Source organism: Pelodiscus sinensis, chromosome 6 (genome assembly GCF_049634645.1).
Source record: "Pelodiscus sinensis isolate JC-2024 chromosome 6, ASM4963464v1, whole genome shotgun sequence".
Lineage (NCBI taxonomy): Eukaryota > Metazoa > Chordata > Testudines > Trionychidae > Pelodiscus > Pelodiscus sinensis.
Genome location: NC_134716.1, coordinates 106,401,048 through 106,417,322, shown reverse-complemented (window position 1 = coordinate 106,417,322; position 16,275 = coordinate 106,401,048). Strand labels below are relative to the sequence as shown.

Below are 16,275 nucleotides of genomic sequence, written 5' to 3'. Positions count from 1 at the left end.
CATTTCATATATCAACCGAAAACATCAACTGCTTCAGACTAAGACGTTCCCCACAGCTGAACTGCATGATCAGAAATGAGAAATCATATCATTGAATAAAGTCCTAAATAATATTTTGGAATCTTAATTCCAAACCCAGATAAACTGAGGGCCATTACTCTCGATCTTTCCATAGCTACTGCTTTGCCACACAAGCCTCTGTACAACATCTCTTGGGTATTTTCTTTATTTAGACTAAAATGCACAAGAAACTACAGTTGAATAGATGCTAATGGCTTCTGCTTCATTCAGTGCAACATTACAGATATACCTGGCTACAGTACAGCATACAACAGTGCTAGAGACTGCTGCTGGCTCTAAGCATACGACATTATTTCTAACAGCATCTGAGACTAGACTCAAGCCTTTAGGTCCATGCTGCCTTTCATCTATATGCCCTGAACTTCTGTTAAAGTTAATGCAGGGCTTCCCCATAGGTGGCAGTGCCTGGGCCTTTATATATATATATAGCTACCAATATGCTGGGCTTGGTTGTATGGTTTTGCATACGTGCAAATACTACTATATTTTAGTAGCGATCCCCATTGAATGTTATTATATTTGCTAGAGGGTAAAAAAAAAAAATCAACTCAGCTCTTTTTTTCCCCTGCATACAATGTACCTTTTCCTGCAGTTACAAGTTTTGTTGTACAAAGCTGACAGAGGACCTGACTCATTACTCAGATTTGGTGCAGAAAGAGAAGAGAAATCTAATTTCAAAGCAGTGAGCTTTTATTAATCACAATGGTCTTGATTCTTTGCTCACTGAAATCTGTGGCAAAGTTCCCACTGGTTTAAATCAAGCAGGACCAGGGACAATATGTTGTGCAGTGTTGGAGCTTTTTATCTATTTACGAAAAAAAAAGTGTTTGAAAAGGTACATTGCACTTGGCCTGAAATAATTGTGAGAATGTTAAATGATTAGCATTAAGCTGACAAACTGGTTGAGTGTTAAGGTTAGTAAGATAAAATGTTTCACGTCACTGGCTTAAATGTCAACACAACAGATCGCTGTGGAATCCAGGAGGCTTTGGAAACAGTATATGCCAGAGTTGGATAATTTTTCACTTTGTGATTCTCACAGCACATGGTTGCATCTTTTTTTTAAATGTGCACGGCCAAGAATCTGTTACAGAACCAATAAATAAATTATTAATAAAGTGGCTATCACTGTCAGCATGAGAAATGGCATATGTATTATTCATATAAGATACCTTTCTACCTCTTGTACACGAATTTATCTGTTGGTCCACAACAGCATCACATTATATAAAGAGCCTTCATTTCTTGGCTGACATATATTTTCTAATCAAAATAATTTCCCTGTTCATTGACACCAACTTCCATAGTGATTAATTTATGCAAGTGTGCAGAGCCATACCAGATCAAGAAAAACATTGAGATTGACAGCACATGGTCCCTAAAGTGCTGCAGAACTCCTTGTTGTCTTAACTTGTGGTGAGGAATCCCAGATACCCACTGTTATGATGATAGGCCATATTTAAACAAAATAGCAAGTGTGTATACCATAATGCCAAGTTTCCAAACAGCTCAGGGTCAGATTTTCAAGTGCTCAGTAGCTACTCACTCCCATTTTGACATTTAAGGTCAGATTTGCAAAATCACATACTGAACCTTAAAAAAAAATCAAGCCACTTAGTTTGCCATGTAAGTAGGAGCTGAGCTTTGAAAATCCAGCTGTATTTGCGGATGGTAAACTCTTGTGAAAATCTCACACATAGCATTTTTGTTTGTGCTATTCATGGCTTGATTTGCTGTCAGAACCTTGAGGTCTTTATTAAGGATGGGAAGAAATTGAAAACCCAATTATATGACAATTTCACAAATTAATTGGAGCCAGTCCTGCTCTATATAAACCATTTGCACAATGACAATAATTTACTCTGGGACAAAGGGAAACTGACACAAGAGAAATGAGAAAAGGAAAGAAAGTAGGAATAAGTAGAGGAAGTACATCTTACAGATAGATAGAGCCCTGCATGGACACAACATTTGTATCCACATTCACATCTGTATCTGCAAAAATGAGCTGCAGATATCTGCACTGACATTCATGACTGCAAATACCTATGGATACAAAGAGGATATCTGTAAATTTGCATGGCTCTAGATTCTGTATCCACATTCATATCCACAAAAATGAGCTGTAGATATCCGCATCTAAATCCACGAATGCAGATACCTGCGGATATAAAGTGGATATCCGCAGATTTGCAGGCTCTACAAATAGGTCCCTGCTTTCACCAACCCTCTTTTCACAGGTAAGTGACCAAACATCAGCTCTCATGGACATTGACATGACTGGAGAGTCTTTTGCAGCATCAAAGCTAAGAAAAAAATAATTATAAAGTTCTTTAGTTCATAAAAAAAAAATCCCTGGAGAAACAGGGTAGTAATAAACAGAGTTTTTCACTTTTGGTCCAGAATAGACCTTAGGTAGAGCAGAGGGAGGTGTTCGAATGTCACAGTGAAAAGAGAACATTGTAAAGTATCTGTGCCCACTAGTATATCTGATGAGAGAAAGAGCACATACATGGTCCCAGACAATGTGAATAAAGTCAAGAGACAAAGGAATAGAAGGAAAAGAAGGAAGAAAAATCTAGCAAGCTTTGGGATATATACATGCTACTAAAATGCCTACACATAAAAATTCTGAGTATATACATCCCAGAATCCTCTGCTCTGGTGCTATGGTACCTTCCTTAAAACACAGCTGCAGCTTGTGCCATGGATTTGAGGACATGTTTGGGAAGGAAAGGTGCCTACCACACATGTCTGAAGAGAAACTAGTTACCCATCTGAGAGAATAAACAACGTAGACAAGGGAAGCAGGAGGAAAAGGGTGGGGAGTGATTATTGGCAGGGATGCCAATTCTCCCCTTTGATATCACAGGCCATCAGCTCAGCATGCTCCTGCCAGAACAATGTGGGATGTGTGGGTATTGTCTCTTCTGATATACGGAAATCAGCACAGTGACTACAAATTACTATAATGGGAAATGTGAACATATTTAATCATGTGGAGCTAAGAGGCTGGAAATAAAGTCTTGTTTCCTTAATCATGCAGTTAGAATTTCCAAGCATTTCTCATCATGATAATGAAATAGACATCAGTGTCTATTGAAGCGCTGACTCCTGCATAGTAGTTCAGGAATTCTTCTGTTGTGACCTAAAGGAGAAGATTTTAAAGCAGAGAAGGAAACCTTCATTTTTCAAGTCATGCACAATACATACTAAACGCAAATAAACATCTGTAAATGAGCAAAGGCTTAAGCCATATGCTGGACACTGTGCTTCAATCATCTTGAATGAAGAAGGAACCTGACACAAGAGGGAAATTGAAAGTATAACTCCTTTAGTAGTAGAAAGTCCTAAAATGTCCTGATTTCCAACTAATCCTAATAAAAAACGAGTCCTCATCTTCCCTGAGAACTGAAAAATAGAATCAGTGAAGCTCTGACCCTTCAGTTTCTCATTGACTCATCTGTGTTTGACCAGCACATTCATTACATTGTAATAAATACATTGGAATGGGTTCCGGGTGCAATTGGGAGGTTGTAGTTTTGTATCCATTTATCAAGCTAACAATGCCATTCTTCAGAGCAGATCTGACTTAAAGAGACAAAGTGGTTTTTAAATGCCAGCTGAGTTTTGCTTATTTTGATTTGCATTTTTGGATTAAAACCATTTACAAAAGAAACTAGCCTAGCCATCCACTTTTTACACTACCATACATGGATAAATATTTTTCTAAACCTTCACTGATATAAATCACATATTGTTCTTGTCAAGTTTAATTAGGGCTCTCAAGCAAGTAAAAAAATTAATCATGATTAATTGCACTGTTAATAATAGAAAACTATTTAAATATATGTTGATGTTTGCTACATATTCAAATAATTTTATTTCAATTGCAACACAGAACATGTGTACAGTGCTCACTTTCCTATTTTTATTACAAATATTTGCATTGTAAAAAACAAAAACAATATTTTCAATTCATCTAATGTAAATACTTATCATGAAAGTTGTACTTACAAATGTAGAATTATGTACAAAAATAACTGCACTCAAAAAACAAAACAATGTAAAACTTTAGAGCCTAGAAAGTCTACCCGTTCCTACTTGTACGGCAAGTTGCTCAGAGAAACAACATTGTTTACATTTACAGGAGATATTGCTGCCCGCTTCCTGTTTACAATGTCATCTGAAAGCGAGAACGGGTATGTGTGTGGCACTGCATTGCAAGAAATTTACATGCCAGATACAAATTTTCAGTGTCTGTCCCTTCATGCTTCAATCACCTTTTCAAAGAACATGCATCCATGCTGCTGATGTGTTCTGTTAAATAATAATCCAAAGCAGTAAGAACACACACATGTTCATTTTCATCATCTGAGTCAGTTGCCACCAGCGGAGGATTGGTTTCCCTTTTTATTTGTTTGGGTTCTCTAGTTTCCACATCATAACATTGCTCTTTTAAGACTTCTGAAAGCATGTTCCATACCTTGCCCCTTTCAGATATTGCAAGGCACTTCAGTTTCTTAAACCTTTTGCCAAGTGCAGTAGCTGTCTTTAGAAATCTCACAGCAGTGAAAATGTTCTTAAAATGAATGTGTACTGGGTTGTCATCTGTGACTGCTATAGCCTGAAATATATGGCAGAATGCAAGTAAAGCAGGAGGAAACATACAATTCTCCCAAGAAATTTAGTCATTAATTTAATTAATGAATTATTTTTAATGAGTGTCATCATTATTTTGGAATAGTGGCCAAAGCATGAAGAGACATCTGATTGTTTAGCCTATCTGGCATGTAAATGTCTTGTAATGCCAGCTACAAAAGTGGTATGTGAATTTCTGTTCTCACTTTGGGTATGTCTAAACTACATGGCTCTGTTGATGGAGCCATGTAGATTAGTGTACTCAAAAAAGGGAAATGAAGCGGCGATTTAAATAATTGCTGCTTCATTTACATCAAAATGGCTGCCATGTAGTCTAGACCTACCCTTTCAATGAAACTGTAAATAAGAAGCAGGCAGCACTATCACCCATAAATGTAAACAAACTTATTTCTCTTAGGAATGGTCTACACCAGTTTTTCTGAAAGTGCTATGCGAAACCACTTTGAGAAACACATTAACTGGCTGCAAAGGACGAAACGGAGCAATGGGAGCCACAAGGCTCTGTGGCTGCGGCGCCAGTAAATAAACAAACCGGGGTGGCCAGTTAATGTGTTTCTCAAAGTGGTTTCGCAGAGCAGTTTCAGAAACACTGGTCTACACTAAAGGGGAAGGTTAACTTAAGATATGCAACTCCAGCTACGTTAATTACATAGCTGGAGTCAACATATCTTAAATCACTGATATACAGTGGGAGGTCGATGGGAGCAAATGCTCCCATTGGCTTCCCTTACTCCTCATGAGGAACAGGAGTACTGGTGTCAATGGGGGCACCCTCTCACTTAGAATTAGCAGGTTTTCACTAATCTTCCACGATCTTCCATGCAGATTAGACATGGCCTACTCAACTGGCTAAATAAGAATAAGGATTGAATAGACTTGAAGGCTCTAAAGTTATACTTTGGTTTTGGCTTTGAATGCAGTTATGTAACAAAAAGTCTACATTTGTAAGCTGCAATTTCACCATAAAGAGATTGTACTACAGTACTTTTGTGAGATGAATTGAGTATCACTGTTTCTTTTGTTTATCAGTTTTACAGTGCAAATATTTGTAATAAAAATATAAAGTAAATGTACACTTTGCATTCTGTGTAGTAATTTAAATAAGTATATTTGAAAATGTAGAAAAACATCCAAAATATTTTAATAAATTTCAGTTAGTATCTCTTGTGTAACTGTGATTAAAACTGTGATTTTTTTTTTTGGTCTAGTGTCAGAGGTGTAGCCATATTCATCTGTAACTGTAAAAACAGTGAACAGTCCTTGCGGTACCTTAGAGGCTAACAAATGTACTATGTCATAAGTTTTTGTGGGAAAAACCCACTTCATCAGATGAGTTGGAGTGTAAATTACAGAATCAGAGGTACATATAACAGCAAAAGAAGTTACCTATCAATTATCACCAGATAGCTAAACTGGAGTGCATACACAAGTTCAACACTATCAGCTTAGTCTTGAATAAAGATTTTAACTGGTTAATGCACTACAAAGGCAATTTCTCTTCCCTTGATATTCACATCAAATGCTGTGAATAAATCACATCCAACCTGACTTAATTAGCTTTAACACTGGTTCTACACTTAACATGTAACTTCTTTTGCTGTTATATATACCTCAGATTCTGTAATTTCCACTCCAACTCATCTAATAAGGTGGGTTTTATCCATGAAAGCTCATGACCTAATACATATGTTAATCTCTAAGTTGCCACAGGACTGCTCATTGTTTTTTCTGTTCTAGTGGTTGAGGCACAAGACGTAGAAACAACAGATGCAAATTCTGATACTGACTTTTCCATGACCATGGGCTTTTTATAAAGAAGGGACAATTATATTAACTTCCTAAATGTATTTGTTGTATTTCTAAAATAAAACCACTGTTAAGATTAATTAGTAACACAGGTGGTAACAAGTATCAGAGGGTTAGCCGTGTTAGTCTGAATCTGTAAAAGCGGCGAGGAGTCCTGTGGCACCTTATAGACTAACTGAAGTGTTGGAGCATAAGCTTTCGTGGGCAAAGACCCACTTCGTCAGATGCATGCATCTCCATCATGCATGTATGCATGCTCCAACACTTCAGTTAGTCTATAAGGTGCCATAGGACTCCTCGCCACTTTTACAGGTGGTAACAGAAATTCCAACTTTGGTTTCAATTCAAGGAAACAGTAAAGTATTTGCATAAGTTCATCTTATTTATGACTGCCTTCAATGCCAATTGAGCTCAATGGGATTTAAGCAAATGCTTCAAGCTAAGCACATGCATAAATGCTGTCATGAATAGTGTTGCCTTCCGGACTCTGTACTTAAACTAGACCATGCAATATGATTTTTTAGGTGGAGAATCTCCTCCTCATAAGGGATTTGTATCAATAAACATGGAACAGATGTGCTGTACATGCTTCTCTTAATTGTTAGAGATTAGGTATGTTTTTGCACATGAATGTAGCTGTGCATCCAGTGGGGTGCCTTTCAAGTGCCTTGGGCTATTTCACTTACCTTCCCATCTTTCTCATATGGTGAATCAAAGTTATCTAGAAAGGCTCTGAAAACTTGATCTTCTGTCCATTCTCCATTCTGATATTTGGGATGATGCTTTGCATTATACACCCCCTGTAAGTCTTCAATGGTTACAACACCATCACCAGTTTTGTCAAACTTCCTAAAGGCTTGCATGATGACCTCTTTTCTGGCATTGGACATGGGAGGCTGTAAGCAGATAGTAACAGATTAATCCTGTCTCTGCCTAATGCTTGTCCAGGTCTAGCTTCAAGCTTTGCTGCTGCTGGCACTAAGGCCACAATCTTCACTTGCCATGCTAGAGATCGATCTGCTAAATCAAATGCTGAGGGTATTCCTGGTTGGCACCACTATTCCTGGCAGTTGCAAGGAGTAAGGGAAGCTGATGGGAAGCTTATGGGAATGCTTGGAAGACAGCATCAAGCTCGGCTTAAGGTAAGCCAACTCCAGCTTCATATTTTAGTAGCTGGAGTTGCGTACTTTAACTGACCTTCCATATTTAGTGTAGACCTGACCTGAAACACATTATTTCAGAGAGATGGTACACCCACAGAAGAATGTGACTGTTGTCCAATCTTGTTGGACAACTGCTTGAACATCTGCTTGAGAAAAACTGAAAAACCAGGTAAAATGATTTTTAGTTTATCATTTTCTACATATTAGATGTCACTTGTAACAATGATAGGCACAAGATCTCTCTTTTTTATGAACTATTCCTCCTTTTTGCATGAACACATACAAAGAAAAGGCCTTAATGAATTTACAGAATAAGCGAACAAGCAAGACAAGGGAAATATTAGATGGTGGAGTTAGGCCCAGAGAAATTACGTATTTTTTTTTTTAAAGAGTTTGTAGCAAAGCCTTGGAACTGAAATCCAAAACCCAAGGGCCCAGTACAGAGACTTACTCACAAGACCACCTTTTCTCTTTCCTTTTTGAATTGAAATGGAATTCTTCAAACTCATGTTGTCTCTTTGGCTATGTCTACACTGGCCCCTTTTCCGAAAGGGGCATGCTAATTTTAAACTTCAGAATAGGGAAATCCACGGGGGATTTAAATATCCCCCGCGGGATTTAAATAAAGATGTCCGCCGCTTTTTTCTGGCTTGTAGATAAGCCGGAAAAGAGCGTCTAGACTGGCCCGATCCTCCGGAATAAAGCCCTATTCCGGAGGATCTCTTATTCCTACTTCAAAGGAAGTAGGAATAAGAGCCTCCGGAAAAGGGCGCTTTTTCCGGAGGATCGGGGCCAGTGTAGACGCTCTTTTCCGGCTTTTTTAAAAGCCGGAAAAAAGCGGCGGACATTTTTATTTAAATCCCGCGGGGGATATTTAAATCCCCCGCGGATTTCCCTACTACGATAGGTGAAATTAACATGCCCCTTCCGGAAAAGGGGCCAGTGTAGACGAGCCCCTTGTGTCTGTAGATATCAGTATTAGTGATAAAATAGAATTGTACTGACCTCTTACTTGAGAATTCATCTAATAATGGAACAGGATTTTTCTCATTTAGATAAAAAGAAAGCATGGTGTTTGGAAACTTACTCTTAATGTTTCAAGAAATTCATCAAAGTCTATTGTTCCACTGCCATCTTTATCAAAGATGCTGAAAAGCTCTTGAGCCTCTTCCTTGTCCATCATCACAGCATAATCATTTAACCCTTTTAAGAATTCTTTAAAATCAAGGGTTCTGTTTCTGTCATCATCCATAATCCGAAATACTCTGTGGAGCAATGTATGTTTAAAAGACATAAAATGAAGAATGAAGGTACAAGAGGCAGAACTTACATATAAGAATTACAGTTTATTAGGACTAGAAAAGGGATACTATTACCTTATTGGGATACAATTTCTTCTTCTTAAAGTCTCTTCAGAGGAAAGGAGGGCTGTAGTTACTAAGGAAAGGAGGGCTGTAGTGCCACCTTTCTATCGGCACTGCTTACCCTGCCTAGCCTGTTTGGCAAGGCCTATTTCCCATTCCCTCTCTCTGAAATATGACATTCACAAAACACAAACTATTAAATTCCAAAGGGAAGATATTTTACTTTTTGAACAGGATGGCTCTATAGGAAGTGCACAAGTATTTTTTAAAATGTTATAATAAAATTGTACTGAGATCAAGCTATCTGGTGAATTATAGCTGTTGGGAAGGGCTAAAGAATTGTCTAACTCAGCTCTACTGGAGAAAATAACTATATAAATGATAAAAAAAACCAGTAAAGTTTGATGACAATCAAATGCATTAATACAATTGTGATACAACATGATTCATACATGTCACTGCTAAAACAACATTTTGGGTGTGTCTAGACAGCAGTGCTATTTCGGGATAAATAGCTATTCTACATCTTGACTGCATGCCCATTATTTTGAAATATATTTCAAAATAATGAGCGTGCTATTCCAACAACCCTCTAAGGATTAAGGGACATTTTGGAATAGCATTTTATTCTGAAATTTAGTGCTGTATAGACAACACCAAATTTCAAAATAAGCTACGCAATTTGCATAGCTCAAATTGTGTAGCTTATTCCAAGCTAAGGGTGCAGTGTAGATACACCCTTTCAGATTAAGTGATTTGTCCAAAGTCACACAGCAAGTCTGCTGCCAAATATAGTAGTCACTTTGGTCTTTCCCATCTGTAAAATGGGAATAATAATACTTTTCTGTCTTTCTTGTCCACTTCCATTGTAAGCTCATTTGCTAGTATAAACATGTAACTGGTGGACACTGATCCTACAGCCATGCACTTTGGTTTGATGGCTTTGCCCCACAGCCCATACCTGTTCCATTATCAACATTTTAAATAGGAAAACAGAAGCTAAACATGCAAAGCAGGAGGCTTGTGATTTATCCCATCAGTGGGTGTAAATCAGTGTCATTCCACTGTAGAGTAAGAATCTGGATCTGCCCCTTTTATCTTTACATATGGTGATGCAGATGATTGCATTTCTTGCTTTCTCATTGCTTTTGTTTGTTTTGCTTAGGTTTGTATTTTTATTTAAGAAACATTGAAGAAAACAAATAGTCCTGGAGTTGTAGTTGCACTTCCCAGATCAAACAACCCTGAGTTCTGGGTCATTTGAAATCCTGGCTCCATGAAAGTCCACTGGAATTTTGCCACTGACTACAATCTATAGCTGTTATTTTGCAGCATAAGCCCATTTAAGATTTGTGGCTATAGCATCCTGCAACTCAAATGATTTGCATTAATAATGTATTTGGCTTCCTGGATTTACCTGCCAAGTCCTTTAATGCCTGCAGATCCCCTTGCTAGACATTGCAGACGAAGCTTCTCAATTGGGTCTGTGGTTTTGGGTAGGTTTTTTTTGGCCTGAATTGCCATATCTCGGTCGTGCCTCGCTGTACCAGGCATCTAGAACAAAACATTTCCCTTTAGCACAGATTCACAAACCTGAAAACAGCTTTATCTGATGGGCACCAATTACCAAGTACAGTCTCTAAAACATGTTCTTGAATACTGAAACCCATCTTACTTCCTCAGCTTGCATAAATACTTCACTTGTAAGAGCTTTCTGCTTGTTAATGAATTATTAGAAAGACTTTCATGCCCATTTGATATTAGTAGTCACAAATACCATTGCACTGAACTGGAACTGCAATCTGCTTTTGGGAGGAAATGAACAGCTAGAAAGGGTCTGATATATACTAACCATATGCAAATGCTAGTGCTCTCTGGTGAGACAAATACCAACATAATGTAACTGTGTGGCATGCTGCAAAAACCTACACAAATGCTGGCCATCCAGGTGACCTTAATATTTCCACATTTGAGCAAATGTGTTGTAATATTTCACAATTGTATAGGATTGTAATATGTCTCAGGTTCTAGGATGCTGTGCAGAAATGCAAAGCTATTTCTAGTATCTTCACCTGGCAACCAAACCAGATGGGTCTTAGTAGAGCTACAAACCATTTCCTGTGTAAGGGATCCATTTTCAACATACCATAGCACCCATGGGCAAAGGCAAAATTTGCACACACCCCCCGCCGCCATGTGGCAGGGCCCCGAACCTGGCGCACAGCTGAGCCCGACCCTGGGAGGAATGGGGGGAGCTTTTACCGTATCTTCCCTCCTGCTCCAGTTTGGGGCTGGGCCCCTGCACATACTAACTTGTTGGCGGAGATGGAGGAGGGTTGGACTGGGGGACGGAGAGGCAGGGAGGAGCCTCCAGCTAGTGGCGGCGGGCGGAGGAGGAGCAGGCGAGCCGAGGGATGACAGGGAGTGCAGAGGGGGACTAAAATGGTGCCCCCCTAGCGTGGCTCCCGGGGGCAACTGCCCTCCACACCCCACCCCTTGCTATGCCTCTGGACCTCACTCACTAATTTCTGCATCAAGGCTAGAACTTCTGCTTTGGCTATAACATGTCTTTATTTAAAGAGTTCAAGTGAGGGAGAATCCACCATGTCTCCAGGTTAGTTGTTCCAATGGTTAATTACCATCACAGTTAAAAATGTACAACACCTTTATTTCCAGAATGAATTTGTCTAGCTTTGGCTTCCAGTCATCGGACCTTCTTTATGCTCTTTCTGCTTGCTTAAAGAGATGTCTACTATTAGAAATCTCTTTCCCTTAGGTTCTTTCAGAACATGATTAAGTCACCTATTAACCATCTCTTTGGTAACTAAATAGATGGAAATTATTAAAAGTCTCTCGCTATAAGGCATGTTTTCCAGACATCAAAACAACCTGTAGCTCTTTTTTTTTTAACCGTTTCTAAGTTTTCAACAATCTTTTTGAAGTGTGGATATGAATTTAACACACTTTTCTAGTAATGTTCTCCCTAATGCCATATACAGAGATCATTCCACCACCCAACTCTTAACATTTATAGTTAAAAATTCAAGTGCTAAATATTACTATTACTTGCAAGATCTGCAGACACTTACATAAACTTACACCATAATCAACAACACATTTCATAAGGCCAAACAAATTAACTGTCTGAATTCTATTTGCAAAGGTATTTGTCTGCATAACTAACAGATCACACATGGCAACAACACATGCAATTTAGATAGGACTATAGTCCTAGGCCAGATTAAGTCTTTTCAAAATCTTTACTACATAGGTAATAAACATATATCAATCCAATGGAATACATCCCATAGCCTTGAGCCCTGTCTACACCGCTGTGTATGCCATAGCTCAGACCATGCAGATTTGTCATGCAAGACATGGTGGAGGAATGTTAGAGGAAGTGTATTTGTATTGCCTTATTGAGGACAGTTGCTTTGCCTTTGGGAACCCATGGGCATGCCCTCAAGAAACCTGATTTTGAATCATTACTAAAACATGACATGACATCCTGAGGTAAACAGGGTGAAGTTTAATAAGGACAAATGCAAAGTACTCCACTTAGGAAGGAACAATCAGTTTCACATATACAGAATGGGAAGCGACTGTCTAGGAAGGAGTACTGCAGAGGAGCATCTAGCGGTTATAGTGGATGACAAATTAAACATGAGTCAACAGTGTGACACTGTTGCCAAAAAAGCAGACACAATTCTGAGATGCAGGAGTGTTTTCAGCAAGACATGAGAAGTCATTTGTCCGCTCTACTCCGCGCTGCTTAGGTCTCAGTTGGAGTAGTGTGTCCAGTTCTGGGTACCACATTTCAAGATGTGGAAGAATTTGAGACGGTCCAGAGAAGAGCAACAAGAATGATTAAAGGTCTAGAGAACATGACCTTTGAGGGAAGTCTGAAAGAACTGGGCCTGTTTCATTTAGAAAAGAGAAGACTGAGAGGGGACATGTTAAAGGTTTTCAAATATCTAAAAGAGTGTTACAAGGAGGAGGGAAAAAAATTGTTCTCCTTGGCCTCTGAGGATAGGACAAGAAGCAATGGGCTTAAACTGCAGCAAGGGAGGTTTAGGTTGGACATTAGGAAAAACTTCCTAACTGTCACAGTGGTGAAACACTGGAATAAATTGCCTAGGGGGTATGTGGAATTTCCATCACTGGAGATATTTAAGAGCAAGTTGGATAGACATCTATCAGGGATGATCTTCTAGACCAGGGGTGGGAAAAAGGGCCTCCGCAGGCCAGATCTGGTTCACCAAGGGTATGTCTACACTACCCCGCTAGTTCGAACTAGGAGGGTAAAGTAGGCATACCGCACTTGCAAATGAAGCCCGGGATTTGAATTTCCCGGGCTTCATTTGCATAAGCGGGGAGCCGCCATTTTTAAAACCCCGCTGGTTCGAACCCCGTGCAGCGCGGCTACATGGGGCACGAACTAGGTAGTTCGAACTAGGCTTCCTAGTTCGAACTAGGAGGGTAGTGTAGACATACCCCAAGCAAGTTGATCTGCCTGTGGAGGCCCTGCTACTCCCCCCGCCCCCAGGCCTATCAGGGCTTGGGTGCGGGGCGGGAAGTGTGCAAAGTTTCTTCCCATCCTGCCCCTGCCCTGCAAGGAGTGCGTTGTGCTTAGAAGTGCCATGTGCTCCTGGCAGAGCAGGAGGAGACTTTGCATACTCTCCCCGCCCCTAAAGCATGACTGGCCTGAGAGCAGGGGAGGGAAGGTGCGTGACGTCTCCTCCCGCCCTGCCAGGAGTGTGCAGCATTTCTAAGTGCCATGTACTCCTGCCCTGCAAGGGGCTCAGCACTTAAAGTCAACTGCCAGATGCTGCTCAGCTGGTAGCTGATTCTAAGTGCAGCACTCCCTTGCAGGGCAAGGGCAGGGCGTGAGAGACTTCATGTCTCCCCCTCCCCAGGCCCTGATTGACCTGGGGGCAGCAGGGGGAAGCACGTCAAGTCTCCTCCCACTGCCAGGGGCACAGGTACCTCGAGGAAACTGCCAGCTGTTCAGAACAGCTGGCAGTTCTCTCATGGAGCGGGGGAGCAAAGACTTTGGCTACATCTATATTACAAGCTTCTTGCGGAAGAGCAAATGCAAATGGAGCACCCATTTGCATATGCAGCACTCATTTGCATTTCCTTTCCGTTTTGCGAAAGAGGTTTTTGCACAAAAAAGTGCTGTGTAGATGGCGTCTTTTTGCACAAAAAAAACCCTTTTGCGCAAGAGCCGTTCTTCCTCAAAAAAAATGAGGAAGAAGGATTCTTGCACAAAAAGAGGTTTATGCGCATAAAGGCGCCATTTACACAGTGCTTTTTTGCGCAAAAGGGAAAGGTAGAGGAAATGCAAATGAGCTTGCTATATATGCAAATGAGCGCTCTATTTGCATTTGCTCTTCCGCAAGAGGTTTGCAGTATATACGTAGCCTTTGCATGCTCCCCCACACCCAGACCAATCAGAGTCTGTGGGTGGGGAAGAATGGAAGTGTCCTAGCCTGTCCCCTTTCACCTGAAGCCCAAATTTCTGAAGAGGCCCCATGGTCAAAAATTATTGCCCATCTCTGATCTAGACAATGCTTGGTCCTGCTATGAGGGCTGGGGACTGGACCTGACCTCTCAAGGTCCCTGCCAGTTCTGTGATTCTATGATTCTATCACATGAGAGAAATTAAACAGCTCCTTACCCTCCCTTCCTTTCAAAATATTGCTGTCAATGTGCACTGTTATGTCTTAAAGCTCCCTCTCCACAGATTCCCAATATGGAGCAAATAAAGCAACAGTCCTGTATTTGTTCAGCTCTATGGCTGCCTTCTGCTTGATCTCAGTGGGAGCAGGATCTAGCCCCAGATCTTTAAATGGACATAGGTTATAGAGCCATGTCACAGTAAAACAAAAATCTATTGTCTTCTGAAAGACATGATCACAGCAAAGCAAATAGCGGCGAGTTGTTAATGCTGAATTTTTCACTAGCAGATATTTCAAATAACTTATGTTTGAATGGGTAATAGGTGCAAATCCCCAAAAGTAATATTAGTAATTTCATCGTGTGACCCATGAAATGGCATAGCAACAGTCTGGTGTGGAGCAAAAGACACCTGAAAGACTCAGAACCACATCATACAAATTTTACAATAAATTATGGTGCTTCCAAAATTGGACCCTCCGTGGGGAAAGGAACTTCATCTCTGATGAGGCGCCCTGCTGCAGACTGCCTAGCCTTGTCCCCAGTGTATGCATGGCTTTCCATGAGGTCCCTCAGTGCCTATGTCACATGCCCCATGTATACACTGGAGGGAGCATGGAGCAGGAGCTGATTTTGCTGAGGGAATTTCCAAAAGGATGCATGCAGTGAAGCTGCTACTTCTGCCCTTCATGTGCACTTCCTCTCTTCTGTACCATGTTTCTTCTCTCTGACAGGGCACCGTTAATTACTCTGATCCCCAGACATCAGCAGCATTTGGGACTGTGCTAAATCAGGTTTCTACAGACAAGTCAATCCAATGCGGTAGCCACTGGAACACCTTTTGCAATTAGTGCCTTGAGACGCAACCATTGGTGGAACTACACTAGGGATCAATCTGGCCCTGTCAAAGTTGCAGCAGAAACTGGGTTAAAGTAACCAGACAGTAAAACTGATCAAACAAATAAACATGATGACAGAGGTCAGAAACCTGAATTTGGAGACACTGACGTGGACCCCATGCCAGGTGAGTCCCCTTGAGGTCTATGCAGATGCAGAGTGCAAGCTAGTGAATCTGATTGCAGGATCAGGGCTTTACACCGTACATTGTTTCACTTGTTCTGTTCCATAATATCATAAAGCATGTTGGGACAACCCATCTAAGTCACAGAGTCCAGACCCTTTATTGGTTAGAGTTATCCCCTATGGTAGATTTGTCCAATCCCATTAAGTGCTATCACCTCTTTCGGCACAGATGATGAATTCAAACAACCTTGTAACACATAACATTATTATCCCAAAGTTCTGAAGGTTAAAAATAACTATGATTACAAAAAGACTTAGTGACTATATACACACTTCAGACACACTGAACAACACAGTTCTACGGGTGCCTTATAAACATTAATTAATGTGTTACACTAATCTCTCATGCCCTTGCTTCCTATTCCCAGTGTGCAACATCATCAGCTGCTACCCATAAGTGTCTTATTCGTTGATTTGTTTAATTATTCAATATTAAA

General features: G+C 40.3%; 1 protein-coding gene across 4 annotated transcripts in view; it reads right to left on the bottom strand.

The window, feature by feature from the left end:
* Positions 1-16,275, bottom strand: part of CAPSL (calcyphosine like) — a 30,355-nt gene that overhangs the window by 13,256 nt on the left and 824 nt on the right. For 2 of the 4 annotated variants that reach the window (XM_075932544.1, XM_075932546.1), the window contains exons 2-4: positions 10,494-10,630; positions 8,800-8,977; positions 7,236-7,445 (exon numbers count right to left, since the gene is read on the bottom strand). In XM_075932544.1, the coding sequence (XP_075788659.1) occupies positions 7,236-7,445; positions 8,800-8,977; positions 10,494-10,630 (525 nt within the window). Of the gene's footprint in view, positions 1-2,501; positions 3,230-4,129; positions 4,709-7,235; positions 7,446-8,799; positions 8,978-10,493; positions 10,631-16,275 lie in introns of those variants that run through there. The other 2 variants (XM_006125814.4, XM_075932543.1) reach the window with 2 other exon arrangements.